The sequence below is a fragment of the Carassius gibelio genome, chromosome A15 (genome assembly GCF_023724105.1).
Source record: "Carassius gibelio isolate Cgi1373 ecotype wild population from Czech Republic chromosome A15, carGib1.2-hapl.c, whole genome shotgun sequence".
Classification (NCBI taxonomy): domain Eukaryota; kingdom Metazoa; phylum Chordata; class Actinopteri; order Cypriniformes; family Cyprinidae; genus Carassius; species Carassius gibelio.
Genome location: NC_068385.1, coordinates 13,596,774 through 13,618,005, shown reverse-complemented (window position 1 = coordinate 13,618,005; position 21,232 = coordinate 13,596,774). Strand labels below are relative to the sequence as shown.

The 21,232-nt window shown below is 37.6% G+C and overlaps 2 protein-coding genes and 1 long non-coding RNA gene across 4 annotated transcripts in view; all 3 read right to left on the bottom strand.

Moving 5' to 3' along the window:
* LOC128029255 (alpha-2-macroglobulin) overlaps positions 1-12,165 on the bottom strand; it is a 99,231-nt gene extending 87,066 nt beyond the window's left edge. The window contains exon 1 of the mRNA XM_052616914.1: positions 12,127-12,165. The gene's annotated coding sequence lies outside the window, so the exon portion shown is untranslated. The remainder of the gene's footprint in view (positions 1-12,126) is intronic.
* Positions 1-21,232, bottom strand: part of LOC128029253 (alpha-2-macroglobulin) — a 75,028-nt gene that overhangs the window by 5,817 nt on the left and 47,979 nt on the right. Inside the window, exons 1-16 of one of the 2 annotated variants that reach the window (XM_052616913.1) lie at positions 12,127-12,188; positions 10,425-10,577; positions 7,497-7,677; positions 7,216-7,372; positions 2,846-2,898; positions 2,684-2,704; positions 2,353-2,518; positions 2,149-2,233; positions 1,896-2,010; positions 1,686-1,806; positions 1,459-1,568; positions 1,211-1,381; positions 894-1,124; positions 568-780; positions 344-493; positions 28-153 (exon numbers count right to left, since the gene is read on the bottom strand). The exons of the other annotated variant lie outside the window; for it this stretch is intronic. Coding sequence (XP_052472873.1) covers positions 28-153; positions 344-493; positions 568-780; positions 894-1,124; positions 1,211-1,381; positions 1,459-1,568; positions 1,686-1,806; positions 1,896-2,010; positions 2,149-2,233; positions 2,353-2,518; positions 2,684-2,704; positions 2,846-2,898; positions 7,216-7,372; positions 7,497-7,677; positions 10,425-10,510 — 1,986 coding nt within the window. The 5' untranslated portion in view covers positions 10,511-10,577; positions 12,127-12,188. Of the gene's footprint in view, positions 1-27; positions 154-343; positions 494-567; positions 781-893; positions 1,125-1,210; positions 1,382-1,458; positions 1,569-1,685; positions 1,807-1,895; positions 2,011-2,148; positions 2,234-2,352; positions 2,519-2,683; positions 2,705-2,845; positions 2,899-7,215; positions 7,373-7,496; positions 7,678-10,424; positions 10,578-12,126; positions 12,189-21,232 lie in introns of those variants that run through there. 2 annotated transcript variants of the gene reach the window in all.
* LOC128029260 (uncharacterized) lies at positions 18,486-20,111 on the bottom strand. The gene is made up of 3 exons (XR_008187324.1): positions 20,053-20,111; positions 19,538-19,638; positions 18,486-19,085 (listed from the first exon to the last, which is right to left on the bottom strand). It is a non-coding gene; the product is annotated as an uncharacterized LOC128029260 (long non-coding RNA).

Here is a 21,232-nt window from a genome sequence, read left to right as displayed (position 1 = left end):
GCACTGTCACTCATATAATCCACCTACCTTTAAAGATTCATAGGCGTTGTCTGTTGGCAGAGCTCGACGTTGGCTCACATGCAGACACTTTCGCTCATCTTCAAGACTGTAAGGATAATCTGACACCGATTGCACTGGCAGCAGGTTGAAGATCTGTGATGAGACCACATTCACACTGATTTCTAAAATTTCAACACTTAATAATTCATATACCCCCCCCCCCCTCAGCTTTTTTCACGAATATAATGGGAAAGAATGAAGATTAATGTTCAATCTCCTGAGATCGGGATGTCATCATAAATACTGATGGATCACAATTTCTGAGGATGGTCTGTTCTCACACCTTTTCAGTATTCAGACGTTTTCCGGACTCCATGATCAGGACGCTCTGATCTACAGCACTGAGGCCACACAGTGAACCAGGCTGAGCTGAGAGCTGGAGAGTGTTTTTCTCTCCAGGAACTGCTTTAGCAGAAGAAAACTGTAGCGAAACCTTTAATGAGAGTAAATATATTTTATTTTAGGACTGAGCCAGAAATACATCTCACTAAATATCTCAATACATACCTTGTTACTGAAACATTTTTCAACATCAAATGTTGTGCTATGAGCAGCCACATTTTCACTGGGCAGAGCACAGTAGGCCAGAATCTGCACTGCAGGAGCCAGATCTGCACCAACAGACAGTTTGAACGACACTGTGCCACTTGCTGCTCCATTAGAAGACTTCACTTCAACCTTCTCAGATCCATGATGAACGATCACTCCTCTGGACAAGACCTGAAATAGACAGATGACACTTCCATGACAAACTGACCAGTGCAGCCAGTTAATGCTGTTAACAAACAATGAAGGCATCAGTGGACTAATGTACATTCTGCACATGTTCTCACCATATAGACAATGTCAGTTTTGAAGTCTTCAGCAGTCTCTCCAATAAAATAATACTTGATGGTCATTGTCAACTCAGCATCACACTTTAATGGTTGCTCAATATTCTCTATAATCAGTTCACTTAATGTTGGGGTGTATGTGGCAGGCTGGAAAAGCTGAACAGTTTTTTTATCCATAGAGATGTAAGGTGTTTTGTAACTATCATAACGAAGCTCTGGATACACACTTGCCTGAAAAACAAAGCAACTACAATTACTCAAGCAACTGAACTCTTCAGCGAACACAAAAGAGAACTAGGTAAATAAAGTGATCATACTATCAGATTAATATCCCCTTCAGGAAGACTGGATGTATTAAGAGAGAAGCTGGCGAAACCATCGCTGTCTGTTGTGAGATTTAGGAGCAGATTTGAGGACCAAGTTTCACTCATTAAAAGATAAACCACTTTGTTTTGAATTGGTGCATCTTTGAAATTTGAGAGTTTGATCTGTTGAAAAGAAGAGATTTAAGGAACAAATGATGGGATATTTATGCACAAATCAGTGTTATTAAATTGAGACCTACTTTTCCTTCAATAACTGATCCATGTTCATATGTTTTGGGCAGGTCAGTGAGTGTAACTTTGCCAATTTCATTAGTGAGGGACACAGATTTATATTTTTTCATGGTGATCTCTGTAAATTGTTAAAAGAGCAAATTATTATTTATTCAAACAAAATAAAAATAAAACATAAAAAAATGAAAATCAAGAAATGTAGGTAACAGGGATCTGACCAAATCCAACAACTCACCTGTTCCTTCTTCTGTAACCATTGCTTCAACTTCAAGAGAATTCTCCAGATTATAGTTTAGTGTGGAGTTGAAAAAGACTGATGCATCTAAGGTATGGGTGGCACAGCCTGTCTTTTTTATCTAATTGTAGTAAATGAACAAACATTAAGGAGTAGTTTACTTGGATAAACTGAAGACATATGTACCATTACTATATTTGCATTCCATACCTCAGTGGTTTCCTCTAAACATACTGGATTGCTATTGAAGGTAAGAAAATAGGTCAGAAAATTATGGCACACTTTCACCCATGATTTACCAGGTACAGGCTGCCCATAAGTGTATCTGTGAAAAAGGTACAAGCAACAGATATACAGCCCAGGGCTGAGTTAAGAAACTAATATAATAGTTTGGGGGTTATAATAAGTAAAAATGGAAGAAAACACTCCTCTCTTAATGCAGGAAATAAAATAGACCACTCACTTTCCGCAAACCTCAATTAACAGTTCGACTTCATCAACACTGACTTTATCTGGGCTTTGTACAGTAACTTCAAACTTAGGCAAAACTAGGCAGAAAGGCAGAAATAAGACTTATTAGTAGTCAAATTAGAAATGAATATACAAAGATATCACTCATAAAAGTAATCGCACACAATATTATAAATCGTTTGTTTTTATGACTTACCATATTTTTTCACCTCAAAATCATGTGAGATCATCCTTTCACCAATATAAACCCTGAGTCTGTACACACCTTGACGTGCCTCTGGGTTTAATTCATAAGAACGCTGCAAAATCCACCTTGATGAAGAAACATTTGTCCACTGACCAATTCTGTTATTTTGACTGTCCTATTTAATCGCAAAGACACAGTTCAGATATTTAGCTCAAGTCAGCTACACATATCCTTACCATTGATGAAGTAATGTAGCCTATAATTACTGAAAAGAGAATATCAGCAGGATTTCAAAAGTGTACTTGTTATGACTGTACAGAAGAAGGATTTGTGTTCTTACCTCAAGCACAATTGAACCATACTGCAAAAGATCAAATAATATTAATTAAATCAATTAGGATATTAAAATGATTTAGCTGGAAATGTGTTGTTTATTAATAATGCATTCAACAATGCAAAAGAAAATGAGGGAGATAAAAATTCAAGACAAAACACATCTGACCTGCTGATCAAGTGGTGCAAATTTTGTATCCACGGTAACAACTCTGAAGTTCACTGTGAAAACAGAAATGTGTATTATAAACTCTGCTTTTAACGTGTTAATCTTTTATGTAGTCCGACAGTCATTAAAGCATAAAAATAAACCCGAACTATTTAACAAAATAGGCCTTCTTACTGAGAAGAATCAAATTTAAGAGCACATAAGGCTGGAGGACATGCAAGAATCTATTTGCATCAGTTGTAACCACATTAGTGATAGTCACTAAAGTAATATCAAAGATGACAACGTAAATGAAACTGTAAAGACGTATCACATTAAATGACAAGAGTTCAGTGGAGGAAAAAGTTCATAATTTAGATCTAAATAACTAAGAGGGACTGGATCTAAATCCTTCAGATGACAGACAGCTCATATTGTCAAGGGAAACAGGCTGGATTCAGTTGCGGATTACACAGAGCCTTAATTAACCCGAAGAGACAGAGCAGATAAATGATCATTCCACAGTCAGCTCGCATGGACGAGGAATGCCGTCACCCGATCGAGAGAGGAAGAGGGCAGCAGCGACTGACATTAGCCATAACAACGGCCAGAGAGCTGAGGCCGGTGGGTCGGATCGCTAAACTGAGCGACTGCTTGCTCGACATCCGAGTCCAGGGTAATGATGAGATCTCGAAGACTTCTTAGGAAACTGCGTTCACATGAAAGAAGTAGAGGTTAACAGATACGAGCACTGGAGCCTGATGACAAGACACAACATGACAAGGTGAGTACACTGACAAACTAGAAGATCTGAGCTGTTGGTACAAGTAACATCAGTCTGACAAAAGACAGAGAAACACAGGGAACTATAAAGGGAAGATATTTAGAGGTAACAGGGACCAGGTGGCAAACAATCTTGATAACAAGCGGAGAAACAAGGAGGGCTGGGAATCAATCAAACAGACACACGTGGTGAGCTGTCAAATCATACAAACTCACAATAAAAAAAAACATCCAAAAAAACAAAAAGCAGAAGACATTAAAGGTAGGGTAGGGACGAGTGGGGTGGGGCAGAGAGCCGTGGGAACGGTGCGAGGCCAGTGGAGTGATTGGGAAATTAGTGACACCTGCTCCACTCGCCGGTCTCGCATCCCACGGAGGAAATTGGAAGGATACAAAAGAGGAGCGACGACAATGAAGGACAAGAGAAGACCAGGCGTGGGTTTTATTCTGTGTTTTAGTTTTGTTTGTGCGCGGCAGTCGTCCGCAAGGGGCTGTCGCGCTGTTTTGTGTTTATATTGTTATTAAAGCTTCATTTTGATTGTCCGCCGGTTCCCGACTCCGATGATTATGAAGTTTTATATCATTACAATGTCATTCAAACCTCGGTAATCAATACTGTATTGAAAAACCCCGCACCAGCGGGAGAGGAAGAATGGCGGATGAGCCCAGCCTGAAGTGATTCATGTATATACTTGTCCATGGCCTCTCTTTCAGGACACAAAAGGGAATATAGGAGACCCTATATAAGAGCCCGGGAGAAGGTCAATGGCACAGTCGTAAGGGCGATGCAGAGGTAGCGAGGTAGCCCGAGCCTAACTGAAGACTGCCCGAAGATCATAGTACTCAGCCGGGACACCAGTCAGATCAGAGGAAACACAAGAAACAGAGACAGGAGGAAAAGCAGCAACCAAACACAACACATGACAAGACTGACTCCAGGCTAAAACTGAATTACTAACCAAGTAAATGTGAGGGTTATTGCTTATGCAACCACTAATGTCCCAGTATTAGTGGAGCCTTAGGGGAATCGATAATATACAGTTCAATCTGCTCACAATGTTTGCCAGAAATGTAAAGGCTAACACTGGGTGTGACATGGGTAATGGTGGTAAGGGGACTGCCCGCTAATGACCATGCGGACATGGGAATAGCCAGAGGAATAAGCAGAATGTTCCAACAGTGAGCAGAAGCAGCATCGAGGAAGTTCCCCTCAGCCCCCGAATCCACAAGGGCGAATTCAGCGTGTGAACTACCCTGAAAGGAGAGTTGAAATGGCAGAAGCGTGCCTGCTGCTGGAGAGCTTGAACCGTGAAAAGTGCCCACCAGGACTCTCCGCCTCACTGGTGGGCCCTGGCTTTTAACGGGCAATGAAGAGCGAAGTGGTCTCCCTTGCCACAATATTGACACACCCCCAAAGACAGAAGCTCCTGCTTCTGTTGCAGCATAAGCCGGAGATGACCCAGTTGCATGGGTTCCTCTTCCGAGAGCTGAAGGGTGTATGCACTGGACGAAGAGGACTCCAAGTGGTGCCACAGAGTGGGAGTTTGCTGATGTTTGCAGCGACAGCTGAGACAGCCCTCCACACAGAGTGCAAGATTTATCAGGTTATCCAGCTCCCGCGGAAGCTCTATGGCAGCAAGTTCGTCGGCAATGGCAGCTCCTCGGGAAAACATGCACGCAGCGCACTCTCATTCCAGCCACACACCGCGGCTAATGTCTGGAACTGTATGGCATAATCTGTGACTGAGTTCTTCCTCTGTGACAGCCGCGACAACTGATCCATGCCTCATCACCCTGAGCTGAGCTGAGCTATCAAACAACTTGGCCATCTCTTGACTGAAATCCGCAAAGGTGGCACAACAAGGAGCCCGTGATCTACACATGGCGATTTCCCATTCGCGGTCACAGGCCGAAAGAAGTGTGAGGACATAAGCCACCTTGGCCTTTTCATTGGCGTAACGTCGGGGCTGCAGAGAAAACACCAGCGAACACTGGGAGAGAAAGGCTTGACAGGCTTGAACACCATCATTGACCGGCAGATTGTTGGCATGTGGCTCGGGATCCTGGGACATACCGGTGCGAAGAACAGAACCCCGGCTCTTCGCCTCCCGCTGAAGGCTCTTTACCCGTGTTAGGAACTCAGTGACTCGAGCATTAAGAGCGTCCACATCTTGCATGGTGGTGTTGAACTGGGTGGCATGTTGACCCAATAATACTACGAGAAATTCCCAATAACACATATGGAAACACGCATGGACTAGGAATGCGGTCACCCAATCGAGAGAAGAAGAGGGCAGCGACGACTGACATCGGCCGTAACAAAGGCCGGAGAGGTGAAGGCGGTGGGTCGGATGACTAAACTGAGCGGATCCTTGCTCGACAGCCGAGACCAGGGTAATGATGAGAGCTGTAGAGTGAAAGGAGGTAGGGGTTAACAGCTATGAGCACTGGAGCCTGATGACAAGACACGACATGACTAGGTGAGTACACTGACAAACTTGAAGATCTGAGCTATTGGTACGAGTAACATCAGTCTGACAAAAGACAGAGAAACACAGGGAACTATAAAGGGAAGATATTTAGAGGTAACAGGGACCAGGTGGCAAACAATCTAGGTAACAAGCGGAGAAACAAGGAGGGCGGGGAATCAATCAAACAGACACACGTGACGAGCTGTCACATCATCCAAACTCACAATACACACAACAAAAAAAACTCAGCCACAAACCCAAAAGGCAGGTGATTAGCCCAGAGACCCGACACATATCTGTGGCTCTGTAAGTTACGGATTCCACACATAAAAACCAAAAACACATGCTACACATGCGTATGTGCAGCACAAAGCTGCATTGTATGCCGTGACAACTAGTCTTTCAATTCGGTTGCGTTCACCCTGCAGGACTTCATTGAAAAAGTGAGTTTAGTTGTAGAATGCGGTTCTCACTCACGTAAATAATCGAATGTAGGCTATGTGTGAACTTAACCGTATTAAGGACTCAAATATACAGTATAGTACTGACAAATTCTGCAGTAATGTGATTGCGCATTTGAGCCAAACCTGTGACTTAAACTGGCTGTTTTTCGTTTGTGTGTGTTTTTTTTTGCTGTCATTTTACAAAAAATATAATAATATAAAAATATAAAAAATATTTGACACTTTGCCCCATTGACCCATTAGAATCAGGTATTTCAGACAGCTGTGAAAGATGTTTTGCATGTCCAAGTACCTCTATATCCTATAAAAAGAGTCATATAGTGATTAATATCATCATGTTTTGGTAATTACATGATTTAGGCTGAATATAGGTTTAGATGAGGGGATTTCTTTGGCCATTCTTGTGTTAAAGCAGTTAGCAGTGAACCCCTCATCCTTATCTGCTCCTGTTTTCTGTTTACAAACCCATTGAACTGTTTACTTAAATACCATCCGCTTAAATACCATCTTGCAACATTAGTCATGTTTCATCTATGATTATATCAGTTAATTTCATGATAACATGCTTTACTTCTATGTGCTGAATCAGCTGAATCAGCTGTGATCAGGGTTTAGATGTCAATGACACCGGCATTATTTACTGAGGTTTACCTTTGAAACATTCACAGCTCACCTGTCTGTCCTGGATTATAGATGGGTTTATCAGTCTGGATAAAGGTCAGAGGATTGTAAGGCTTGAACATGACTTTTCTCTCTTCAGTCATCTTGAAAGCATCTCCGTGAAGTTCTACCTTCATTTTCTGCACTGATTCTGCTTCTACAAGAGGAGCCTGATGAGAAGAAATATGCTGTATTCACAACCTCTGCAAACATGTTATCAAAAAAAAAAAAAAAAACCCTAGATGCAATATGACACAAACTATAAATATTCATTATAATATGCTAATGACAGACCCTGAAGTTAAAGCAGTTGTGAAACTCTTCCTCAGCTTTCTCCTGTAGCAGTAAAGTGCTATTTTCACCATGAACCAGATAAATGTTCATCACAAGGCTTTCATTGGGCTTGAGAAGACTTGCACACAGTTTGGCCTCAGATCCAGACTCGATTACTGCAGGAAACGTCACCATGAAATATCTATTGAAAGATAATAATTACACAATATTGTTCAAGGCAATAGTACAAACATTCCTTACACGTGCTTTAAGTTGTCCGTTAAACAGCAAACATTTATATTGAAGCCCAGATCAGTTACAGTTTTTCTCAGTCACTTTGGTGCATTTTTCAAAACAGAAATGCAATTTTCAAAACTACTTGTGCAACCTCCACATCATCTAGTCATTAATACACATCATAAAACCAGTTTCTCATTCTTTTGAACAAGTTGCGATTGCTATTGTACATTCATGCAATTGATTAGGCACATTTATCTGCGGTTTCCTACATTATCAGTTGCTAATGTCATGTTGCTCAAAATGTATTATACAGTTTTCTGTGCAATAGTCTTACCCCCCAAAACATCTAGTCTTTAGTTCATAGTATAAGTCATTAAATGCAAAATGGTTAATCTAGTTGTCATAAACTGCCAAGCACACTTTTTATTTGTATTTTTACACACTATTATTAGATGTTTTGTCAATTTGGCATGAATTGTGCAAGTGAATCTTTACTAATGAAGAGAATGTAGATGATAAACCAATGATAAACCATTTCTCTGAAATAGCTCAAAGGTTCATCTCATGAATCTTCAGTAGGAAAGCTTATACTGTATAGACAAAGGACAACACAAGAGTTACAAATTCTGAAAATGGAATTATTTTCATCTTTGTTCCCATATTTCCTTTTCTATATCACAATGGCATTGTAAAAGTATTTTTTATTTTTTTATTTTTTTGGTCAGACCACTAGTAAAAGTGTAACTGGGAATTCTATCCAGTCTCTTTCAATCAACATCCCACAAACAGTAATGTGTAAATGTGTAGTTTTGAAATGGATATATGGCATACATAAGCATATGGCATACTGTTCAATACAGTAGTTTACATCAGAACATCCCTCCACTGTTAAATTGACAACATGACTAAGCAATTTGACTGTCTTATCCGTAAACTATGACACAAGGACTTGTCATTCTGATGGCACTGACATGTTCATTGACACAGATATTTATTTTTGAGAGATGAACTAAGGATTTTGAGCAAGAGACTGGCTTTTGCAGGTCATCCATTGTGTTTTGATATTTGTACGAGTTGTTTTGAGAAATGCACTTACTGTTTTGCAAATCTCAAGAATGATTAGAGAAATGTACCAAAGCGACTGAGAAAAACTGTAAATTAATAAAGGAGAAATCACAACTTAACCTGCACAATGATTAGGTATTCTAATAATTTATCAGACCTAGAAAAAAAAAAAAATCTAGTTGTCCCTCAAATACGGAAGTTCTAAGCGGCCATGCATTATAATATTTTTTCTTCTCGTTTTCTCGTTATAACGACTTCATTTTCTCGTTTTCTCGACATAACAGAGTTCGTTTTCTCGACATAACGAAGTTCGTTTTCTCGTTATAACGAACTAGTTTTCTCGAAGAAGTTACAAAACTGCGCCAGCAGGTGGCACTATAGACCTGAATATAACTGACGGGGTGTTGTACACTGTCCACTTTACTGTACGCGGACCTTCCTCGTGATCGCTATAATTTGTGCAGTCTTCATTACTGACATTTAATTAATTCATAAATGTTAAATGCTTGAATCAATATGAATATTTTGTGTATTAAGTTCCTGCTAGATGCATGAGTTTCACCAACGCGTTCTGTGTCATAAAATAACTGCTTATCAAAACCAAGGTTGACATCACTGTATTCTGTTTATCTACAGTAGGACGGGATTTAACGATGTAGGCTGATGTGCTTCTTTTCCTTATTACTAATCTTTATTGTTAACCATATTAATGAGAAATGTGATATATATGTAAAATCCATAGGCTTATTTAATTCAGTTTTGTTCTATAATGTTGTAATCGTTTTTTTCTACACACATACACACATAGGTAGTCTACATGTACACATGGACGCTCTTTTCAAACAGAAGCTTGTAACACACATGATATCTGCCAGATCATATAATGACTACTAAAAATTACAAATTATATATAATTTTATTTCAAATAAAGGGAAAATGAAAAGTGAGTTTAATCCAAGCAGCTCTAATTTCGCGGTGTTGCCATTTAAACATGTTAATTACAAAAAAAAAATGTTCGTTGTACTGTCTCTGGAAAAATCAACAGTGATTGATCAGCCTTTATTTATATACAGTATTGTAGACATTATTACCTAGGCGAAATATAGGCTACAGTATAGCCCCTGCATGGTTGTCCATCAGATGCCTGTCAAAGTTGAGTTCGTTACTAATACTATAGCAACAGTAAAACTGTCATGTCGTTATAATGAGAAAACAAACTTTCATTATGTCGAGATAATGAGAAAAATAAGTCGTTATAACGAGAAAACGAACTTCATTATGTCAAGATAACGAGAAAATTAAGTCGTTATAACGAGAAAACAAAAAGGAAAAAAAAAATTATAATGCATGGCCGCTTAGAACTTCCGTACTCAAAAGTTACAGTGGCATCAAAAAATTTCATTTTCCATTGAAAAAGATTTTAATGCCCAAGATAAATATTTAAGTATTTGCAATATTTAAAGGTTAATTATTATCATTTGAATATTCTGTTCTCGTTAAAAAAATGGCCACCAAATACTCATGTTAGTTCTCTTCAAAGAATGGAAAATAAAAAAATATTTAAATTTAAAAAATGTTATGATTTTGCTATTAAAACAGAATATCTTCCTACAGTATATTTAACAGAAATCATTAAAAACTTACGGCCCTGATGTTTGTCCATTCACACAGACAATGAGGAAAGAGACCAGAAGGAGCCATTTCCAACAGCGGCTAACATTCAGATCCATGATGACCAGTGACCGTGAGATTAACTGGACTGTCTCTTATAAACGGACTCTCATTCTAAAGGAGGTCCTTCAAACAAAGTTGTATTGATCATCTGATTAATGATTCAACCATGTAGGCAATGCAGTTTGAAAAACTTGTGCTAATGTGCATTGGTTGGTTTGTCCAAACATTAATTTGTAACAATGAGTTAAATAAAGAACAAGCATCGAAATATTACAAGCAATCTCAGGTAAAGAGATACTGTACAGAAGCTGTACTCTTGCACAAAATAAACATTAAAAAAAATTCAGTTCTTTATGAATGTCCCTCACAATCTAATTCTGAGTTGAACAATTTAAATTTTCAATACTTTTTTTTTTGCAGTTAAAAGAGATGTTGAAGCATTCAATTCTTAGTCAATGGCATGCAAGAACTCAACTTAAATCTTTAAAGTACAAAGTAAGTGTACACATGTGATCTTCTGAAAACATACTCAAACTCTTATCTCCATCTACATAGAAATGCACAGCTACTGACCTTTTACTCTGTGTAGACAAATAGTGTACTACAGAAACTGATAATTATCTTCCAGAGGTACATACACCTACTCAAATTGAGTGGGAGAGTAACCAACTGTAAGTTACTGTTTGCATTCGTCTCATTTGTTCTCTGCCCACACAATAATGGTAAACGTGGCTACTCAAAAATACCCAAAATATGTTGTGTAATATTAAATATGCAATTCAAATGCACTTCCTGCTACCTGCAATTATACGCTATGGCTATTTTTTTATGTCGAGCCAGAATATTAAGTAAATATTAATTGGTATAGCACTGTTCTTATGTCATTACCTCTAATCTCCTGATCTTTAACTTTATTTCTGGAAAAAAAAATTGTATGGATTACATACTCATTGCATTCATCTTTGCAAGGTTTGACGGAATCCCTGAAAATTTGAGCAATCGGTGGTTTAGTGGTTATTTTGAACCTTGTTCTGTTTATCTCTACTGCGAATCATGGAATTGAATGGTTTAAATTAAATATTTGTTGTTAAAAGTGACTTTTGTTTCTTTCAAAACTTTGTTCATCAAAACCACTTCTTTCCTGGTAAAAAAAATTAAATAAAAAATACAAATAATTTTTTTTTTTTTCAAAATTAAATGATTTCGAACAGCTGTAAATAAGCAATGTTAATAAAACTTCATGCTTAAAACTTCAAAGCCACGTACGACACGGAGATAGCCAACTACTACACTACTATATAGAAAAAGATAATACTTTCAGAAGCAATTGATTCTGCAAACGATCTGGTCCAAACGCAGTATTTATGTAAGGAAACGGTTATTATTTGTATTGGCTGCCACGCCAAACCATGCTCACCTGCTTTCTTTTCTATTTCACAGTGTTTTGTGAACATATATATACTTTATTAACTGGTAATTGTGACATTTTACAATAAAGTTCGATTAGTTAATGTTAGTTTATGTATTGAAGTCTATTATTATTGTAAATTGCTACATAAAGAATGTATTTCGAGCGTTCAGTAAAAAAATAAAATAAATAACAGCAACTGCGAGGAAGGTTAGTAGTGTGATGAGCATAGCCAGACAGTAGCACCACCAAAAGTGCGTATACCTGTCCTGTAGGATAGCTGGATCCGACATGGAATCCACAAGGCCGCTGTTACAATATATTCAGTTCCTGAAATATTTGGTTCCACTGGGTGGCGCTTTATGGCAAGCCGTCGTAACAATTAAGCTATAAACTGAACTAGTATCTAATTTAACTTTACTAGTACTTATTAATTAGATACTAGTACTTATTCAGTAGATACTAGTACTTATTTATTAGGTACTAATATTTATTCATTAGATACAGTACTTTTTGATTAAATACCAGTACTTATTTATTAAAGGGTTAGTTCACCCAAAAATCTAAATAATTCTATTAATAACTCACCCTCATGTCGTTCAAAACCCGTGAGACCTCCGTTCATCTTCGGAACACAGATATTTTAGATTTAGTCCGAGAGCTCTCAGTCCCTCCATTGAAACTGTGTGCATGATATACTGTCCATGTCCAGAAGGGTAAGAAAAACATCATCAAAGTAGTCCATGTGACATCAGAGGGTCAGTTAGAATTTTTTGAAGCATCGGAAATACATTTTGGTCCAAAAATAGCAAAAACTACGACTTTATTCAGCATTGTCTATTTCAAAACACACTGCAGTTTAGTGATATCCAGTTCGCGAACGAATCATTCGATGTAACCGGATCTTCTTGAACCAGTTCACCAAATCGAATTTAATTTGTTTAAAACAGTTCACGTCTTCAATAAGCATTAATCCACAAATTACTTAAGCTGTTAACTTTTTTTTTTAATGTGGCTGATACTCCCTCTGAGTTAAAACAAACCAATATCCCGGAGTAATTCATTTACTCAAACAGTATACTGACTGAACTGCTGCTGTTATATCTCTTGTGGCTCAAACATATAGGCTACTGCAAAAAAAAAAAAAAAAATAATAATAATAAAATAATAATAAATACATTTAAAAATAAATCAATAAGATTATATTTTGTGTTTTTTCATTTAAAAAAAAAGTTTTTTTGGATGTTGATGATGATGATTATGATTGCATTGTTAATTATTTTAATTATAGGCCTATAATAAATAAACCTGTTTTGAAAGACCTTTTTGAAAAAATTAGATGAGGAGTAAGCTAGCCTAATCTTTTCCTTGCAGCACATCAGTTTTGCGCTAATGCACTATGAAATTATTGTGGGGCAAAATAATTGTTATATTAATTTAAGAATTAAAGTAGGCTAACTTAATATGAATAGGCCTAATAATCGAAAGAATGTAACATGCCTACATTAATTGAAAAGGCCAAATTAGATATAACTCAAGTGTATAAAATAGTTTTATTCAGAAATGTAATGTTTGTGATTTATATTTTTGTTTTATTATTATTCAATTCATCATTTAAATGGTCTAAAAATAATGAAACAGGTGCAGTTAAACTTATGTATATAGGCCTATATAAAAAAAAAATAGGCTAATCTTTGTGAAGACGACTGGCAACAGCTGGTCTTAAATTCTTTAGACACTGCACACCAAACGCTGACTAAAAACACTGACAGAGCTCAAATGACATTCATAACTGGCCTGACAGTAGTGTTTCCCGGCTTTACAGAACAAACCAGTTCTGCTCAGTGCAAGGATTTTTTTTTTTTTTTTTTTTTTTTACAGAATTATGCATTGCTTCTTTTTTCCAAAGTTTTCTAACACAGCTGCAAATTACAATCCAACTGAATGGTAGTGGTGGGTCGTTCTTGAACGATTCGTTCATTTTGAATGAATCTTTAACATGACTCGGGAAAGAGTCGTCTACGGGAGTGATTCGTTCAATCGTTCATGCGCAAAATTTTATAGGCTCTGTACTGGAATTAGTCTAGTTCACCTGTTTCAGTCAATGCAGTCTGAGCTGGAAAGAGAATTGATTAGTTCTTTTTTTTTTTTTTTTTTTTATATTAATGCCAAGGTACCAAAGATAAAAGTACATAGAATGTCAATATTGCATAAAAAGAAGTGGCATTAAATGCAAAGTACGATTTACAAACCTATGTAAACATAAAAATAAATAATACTAAACGAAAGCTTTAATAAAATAAATTAAAAAGATTAAACAGCCTTAAAAAGATTAAACTTACGTGCTGAAGTGGCACTTGGTTTTGCATTTATCTATTGCGGGACTGCCCAGTTTCGGTCTGCTAAATAGTGAAGCGTGGCCAAAACAAGTGAAAGTACTTAATTAGCTGTTTTAGAAGCCCTTTTCAGAAGAAACAGTTGAGCAACAGATAAGAAAAACAGTTTGTAAGTGTTTTGCCTCTTTTTCTCATTAGACTACTGCATGATCGTCATTGCTAGGAAACGTTGTTTTATTTACTGTGTGTCTTACCCTGGTAAATACGTGAAGTAGCGCTTGGTTTTGCGTGTACCTATCACGGGACTGCTTAATAGTGAGGCATGGCCAGCTGACTTTAATAACAGGTAATCAAGCAAATATAAAAATTTTAGTTTTCACCATGGCAGCGGCAGCCCTCGTGTGAAGAACAACGAGTGCAAAGACATCGACTCTACCTGCGCAACTCCACAGAGCAAGGACACTGACGAGGCACTTGAGTATTGCTTTTCTACCCTTTCTTTACTTTTTGTATAGCTTGTTCTCAAATACAAACCCGATTCCAAAAAAGTTGGGACACTGTACAAATTGTGAGTAAAAATGTAATGGAACAATTTACAAATCTCATGAACTTATATTTTATTCACAATAGAATATAGATAAAATATAAAATGTTGAAATTGAGACATTTTGAAATGTCATTCAAAATATTGGCTCATTTTGGATTTCTTGAGAGCAACACATTCCAAAAAGGTTGGGACAGGTAGCAATAAGAAGCCGGGAAAGTTCAATGTACATATAAGGAGCAGCTGGAGGACCAATTTGCAAATTAGGTCAATTGGCAACATGAGTGGCATTGTCTCTAAGAAGTCAAGATGGGCAGAGGATCACCAATTCCCCCAATGCTGCGGGGAAAAATAGTGGAGCAATATCAGAAAGGAGTTTCTCAGAGAAAAATTGCAAAGAGTTTGAAGTTATTATCATCTAAAGTGCATAATATCATCCAAAGATTCAGAGAATCTGGAACGATATCTGTGCGTAAGGGTCAAGGCCCTTAACATTGTCGGTGAACACAATCCACGGTGCCATTCGCGGTTGCTAGCTAAAACTCAAGAAAACTAAAGAAAAAAAAGAAGCCATATCTAAACATGATCCAGAATCGCAGACATATTCTCTGGGCCAAGGCTCATTTAAAATGGACTGTGGCAAAGTGGAAAACTGTTCTGTGGTCAGACGAATCAAAATTTGAAGTTCTTTTTGGAAAACTGGGATGCCATGTCATCCGGACTAAAGAGGACAAGGACAACCCAATTTGTTATCAGCAATCAGTTCAGAAGCCTGCTACTCTGATGGTATGGGGTTGCATGACTGCATGTGGCATGGGCGGCTTACACATCTGGAAAGGCACCATCAATGCTGAAAGGTATATCCAAGTTCTAAAACAACATATGCTCCCATCCAGACGTTGTCTCTTTCAGGGAAGACCTTGTATTTTCCAACATGACAATGCCAGACCACATACTGCACAAATTACAACATTGTGGCTGTGTAGAAGAATAATCTGGCTACTGAAATGGCCATCTTGCAGTCCAGATCTTTCAACCATAGAAAACATATAGGGTGCATCATAAAGAGGAAGATGCAACAAGACAGCTGAGCAACTAGAAGCCTGTATAAGACAAGAATGGGACAACATTTCTATCCCTAAACTTGAGCAACTTGTCTCCTCAGTCCCCAGACGTTTACAGACTGTTATAAAAAGAAGAGGGGATGCCACACAGTGGTAGACATGGCCTTGTCCCAACTTTTTTGAGATGTGTTGATGCCATGAAATTTAAAATAGACTTATTTTTTTCCCCTAAAATGATTAATTTTCTCAGTTAAAAAATTTGATATGTCATCTATGTTTTATTCTGAATAAAATATTGAAATTTGAAAATTCCACATCATTGCATTCTGTTTTTATTCACAATTTGTGCAGTGTTCCAACTTTTTTGGAGTCAGGTTTTTACTTATTTAAGTTATTTTTACTCACTATGTGCTTTCAGATCTCTACTATCACTAATAACACTAGAAAACCACGCAATGTACGTCGAAGGAAGGCCTATCCGACAAATCTATGGCCTGTCCTTCTGATCTCTACTACTACGCTCTCTATTCCAGTTGGTCTCTGGAACTACCAGTCTGCTGTTAACAAAGCAGACTTAATTTCTTCTATTGCTACTCATTCCGGTCTCATCCTCATGGCACTAACTGAGACTTGAATCAAACCTGAAGACACTGCCACTCCCACAGCCCTCTCCACTAATTTCACTTGATCCCACACTCCTCGTACGACTGCGAGGTGTGGAGGTACTGGTCTCCTTATATCAAAAGAATGGAAATTTGATCTGGTTTCATTTGAATCACATGTAATTACTGTAACCCACCCTGTTAAAATCCACTTTGAGGTCCTTTATCGTCCCCCAGGTCAATTGGGAAACTTCTTGGAGGAGTTGGATGTGCTGCTATCAAACGTTCCTGAAGATGGTACTCCTCTGGTACTGCTTGGTCACTTCAACATCCACCTTGATATACCCCAGGCCTCTGCCTTCAACACTCTGCTAGCCTCATTTGATCTCAAGCGAGTGTCTACTACAGCGACTCACAAATCAGGCAACCAACTCGACCTCATCTACACACACTGTTGCTCCGTGGACAACTTTTTAGTTGCTCCACTTCACACCTCAGACCACTTCCTCATTATTGCTAACCTAGCACTTAATCCTGAAGCGACACACCCTCCAACGCAGGTCACCTTTCGACAGAACCTACGCTCACTCTCTCCATCTTGTCTATCTTCTGTGGTTTCATCATCACTTCCTTCACTCTCTCAGTTTTCAGCTCTGGACAGTGCTACTGTCTTTGCTCCACTCCAATCTCTTGCTTGGATAACTTTTGCCCACTGTCTTCTAGACCAGCACGCACCACCCCATCTGCCCCCTGGCTGTCTGATGTTCTTCGTGAACATCGCTCTAAACTCAGGGCTGCAGATCAAGAAACTCTACAGACTTCAGTGTGTATCAGTCTCTCCTCTCTTCTTTCTCTGCAAATGTCTTCAGTGCTAAAACAACATACCACCACAACAAAGTTAACAACTGTTGTGACGCTCAGACACTCTTCAAAACTTTCTCTTCTCTTCTTAATCCACCTCCTCCTCCATCGTCTCTTACAGCTGATGACTTTGCATTTTTCTTCACAAATAACAGAACAGCTTGTTGATGCAAGGATGATGCAAAATTAAATGAGTTTTGACAAATTGCCAAATAAAAAAAGACATAAAAATATATAAAAATTACAAAATCTGTGTTTTGTGTCATGTATCAGAATTTCACCTGTCTGGTCTGTTTTCATTCTGTTTCATGGAGTCCTTGTTTTCCGTCACCCGGTTTTCTCGCAGTCCCTTGTGTTTTCTGGTTTCTTGTGTTTTTCTTGTTCTTTTTTTTTTGGACTGCTTTCATGGTTTTTGACCCACAGCTTGTTTTGGATATTGATTTTTGGATTACCCAATAAAACACACTAATATTGGATCTCTCTTCTCCTGTGATCTATCGTTACACATGGGTACAAGACATGTCGGGACCAGCTACACGGGAGCATCCAGCTGTTTCCACTACTCCCTTATTTTGAACCATAACCCACGCGATGTGATTTGGTTTATTTATAGCCTAACTCGGCTCTACCTCCGCCTTTAGTAATGTGAACAGCTGATGTTTATGGCAAAGAATTCATCCAATTTTGTTACTGTGTAGATAACTGTATGCTTTGGTACTTTTATAATTTCTAAGTTCCTCGACCATCCACACCCTCAGACAAAACAAGATAATTAAATTTGTCAACATATGTGACTGCTGGCCATTTTTTCATATCATCAAACGTGGCACCCCAGCAAACATTCGGACGTCTTTTGACCGTTGAAAAGACGTCCGTCCGAGACGTCCCGTCATGGTTGAAAAATAGTTCCAAAATGAAAGTTGAACCGACGTCTTTGACGTCTTCTGGACGTGAACTGCACGTCTTTTCTGCACGTCCCTGGACGTCTAGATGTGTCGTCTTCTGGACGTCTAAATGCGTCGATTTCTGGACGTCGTTGTCTAACGGATTTTTAAATGTGTTTCTGCATAGTTTAAGTGTATGTATGTGTGTATATATATATATATATATAAGCCTGCTTATAAAATAATCACACACCCATTGTGTAACATCGTGAAAGGCAATTATCCTTTGAGGTTTAACTTGACAAAAGGTTCAAAATCGGTCCAGTCAGACCTTAACGTACCTAAAAAGTTTTAATCAAGTGTACATCACAAAGAACACATTATTTGTGGACATAATAAAAAAAGAATCATGTTATGATAAAGCATATTTTATTTTTTTTGGAACGGTTTAGCATCTGTTGACCAAACTAAAACAATTACAAAATACTGAATTAAATAAAGGGATAGTTCACCCAAAAATTAAATTTCTGTCATTTACTCACCCTCATGTTTCAAACCTGTATACCTTTCTATGATCTGCTGAACACAAAGATATTTGGAAGAATGTTTGTAATGTCAGATCTCAAAACCCATGAACTACTATTGTAGGAAAAATTATGATAGTTAACGGGAGGCAAGATCTGCTTGATTACATTCTTCCAAGTATATTTGTGTTAAATAGAAATTAGAAAGTTATACAGGTTTGAAACATGAGGTTGAGAAAATTAACATTTTCATTTTTGGGTGAACTATCCCTTAAACACATTATAGTGGTTCCGCTTAGTTTTTGTATCCTCCACCCCCAGCTCTTCCTGGAGCATGCTTTAGGTGTTCCGCCATTGCTGCATCTATTTCTGAGTCGGTAGTATTTGGGCTCCACCTCTTCACAGCATCTGAGGGGAGAGAACACATTTTTAAAATAAATAAAAAAAGAAATTTGAGGTAAATGATATGCAAGTATTTTCAAAATATCTTTATGGTCTACAGCTAATTGTAAAAAAAATAAAAAAATTAAAAAATTAAACCTTGGCACAAGATAATTGAATCATGAATGAAACATTAGAAAAAGGTAATAAACATGGATTAGATTTTATTGTATAAAACATTCTGCTTTAAATGGGGTGTTAGATTAGTTGGTGTAAACATTTGTCATTTGTCCCCTCTTCATCTTCAATACCACTGTGGTGCCCTTGAGAAAGACCCTTAACTAAGTGTGTAACTGTGAGAAAGTGGTAAGAAAGACAGGTGAGCTGTGATGTCCCCTGAATAAAGCGTACCAATACAAATTACATCAATATACAATGAACAATAGATTTTTCTAATACTGACATATTCCCCAAATTACCTTGAATGACATCATATAAAAGTGTGGCTTTAAACGGCTTTTTTTCAAGCTGTCCACCACCCCTCATATTGAACTTCGCCATTAGACCATTTGTCATCATTCTGTGAAAGCAATTTAAGATTACATCACCTTAGAAAAATAACCTAAAATGGTCAAATCACAATTAACAGTAATGGGCAGGGTAGCAATTGCATGCAATGTTAAAACTTACACTTTCACAACTACTCCTCTATCATGTAACAAGTGCTATGAACTATATCCTCATCCATAGATTTTGGTGACAAGTAATGAATATCATTCATTGCTTACACTGAAATTATGTTTTGATTTATTGTTTTCAGTATGCCTGACTCTATTAGCCAGTACAGACATATCACAACTTCTGAACAAGTGATGTGTGACAGATTAAATCCTGAATTGAAGTTATATAAATGGCTGGGTTAATTATGGTGATAATCAAGATATATTTCTCTGAAATATTATGCAAGATTACACAATTCAAGGGAAATACATACCTGTTCATAACTTTGTTCACACAGTCTCGAACAGAATGTCCACCGACCCTGGACAGTTGCTGGACCTAAATGTGAAAACAATTGAAACATTGCTTTAGACAGACTGTTGGAAAAAAATATATACAAATACATATATACATATTCTCTATGTCAAAACTTACGCAGATCAACTTGACATCAACATCTTTTATGGATTATTCAAAGAGTTTTAGGTCACTCTCTGAATCCATCTTCTTTAGAGATGTTGTAGACCTGCCAGGATCCAGAATGCCAACTATTTGCTTAAGTTGATCTTTCAAATCGAACAACATTGAAAACACCTTCCTTTGAAATTCTGAAACAAAAATTAGAGTAATATGTACACACAACTGGACACCTGAATAATTAGAAAATTTTTATTATGACACTTGCAGTCACATTTAGAGTTTATGCAGAGCATAATATTTTACAGTTTATTTGGACACTTTTACCCAGTCTTGTTTGCCTGCTGATTTCAGGTAAAAATAAGATTGTGAAAACTGAAGTGCAAGACTGAATTAACAGGGAGCAAAAACACTTACTGTCATTCAATACAAAACCATAAACTAGTACTTCTAACAAAAATTGCATTTGCATTTTATTTTACTGGTCAGTGTTTTAAAACCACCACATATAATATTTCTTACTTGTGGTTGACATGGGGTAGGCGCTCTTTGAGGGTCTGGTAACACCTATTGGAAAAAAAAATTGCAAAATGTTAATTCAGTTGTGGATAGGACAACCCCATGGCTGGAACAAACATACTGTCCGGTTTGTAAAAACAAACAATTAGTAGTTTCCAAACTTTTGACTGCTAGTGTATATTGATCTGTGTTGTCACTAAGGTGGACTGCGTTTAAAATAAGATGCGACTAAAGTTCTCACATACACTGGGGTGTCCGCGAAGAATTTGGGACAGGAGACAATACTGAATAGTATTCAGTATTGGTGTGAAAAATAAAGTTATTTAAGGTAAAAAAGGACACATTAATTATTGAACACCATAAGTGTCCGATTAATTAAAAATCCTCTTTATGTCGATGGAATTAAACAAGAAAACAATACTATGCCTCTTTCGGTTGCCGCAGATGGCCTGGAGAATGATTCATGATTTCTCTCTCTGGAAGACGGCTGTTTGTTATGTGAACCTGTGATACAAATT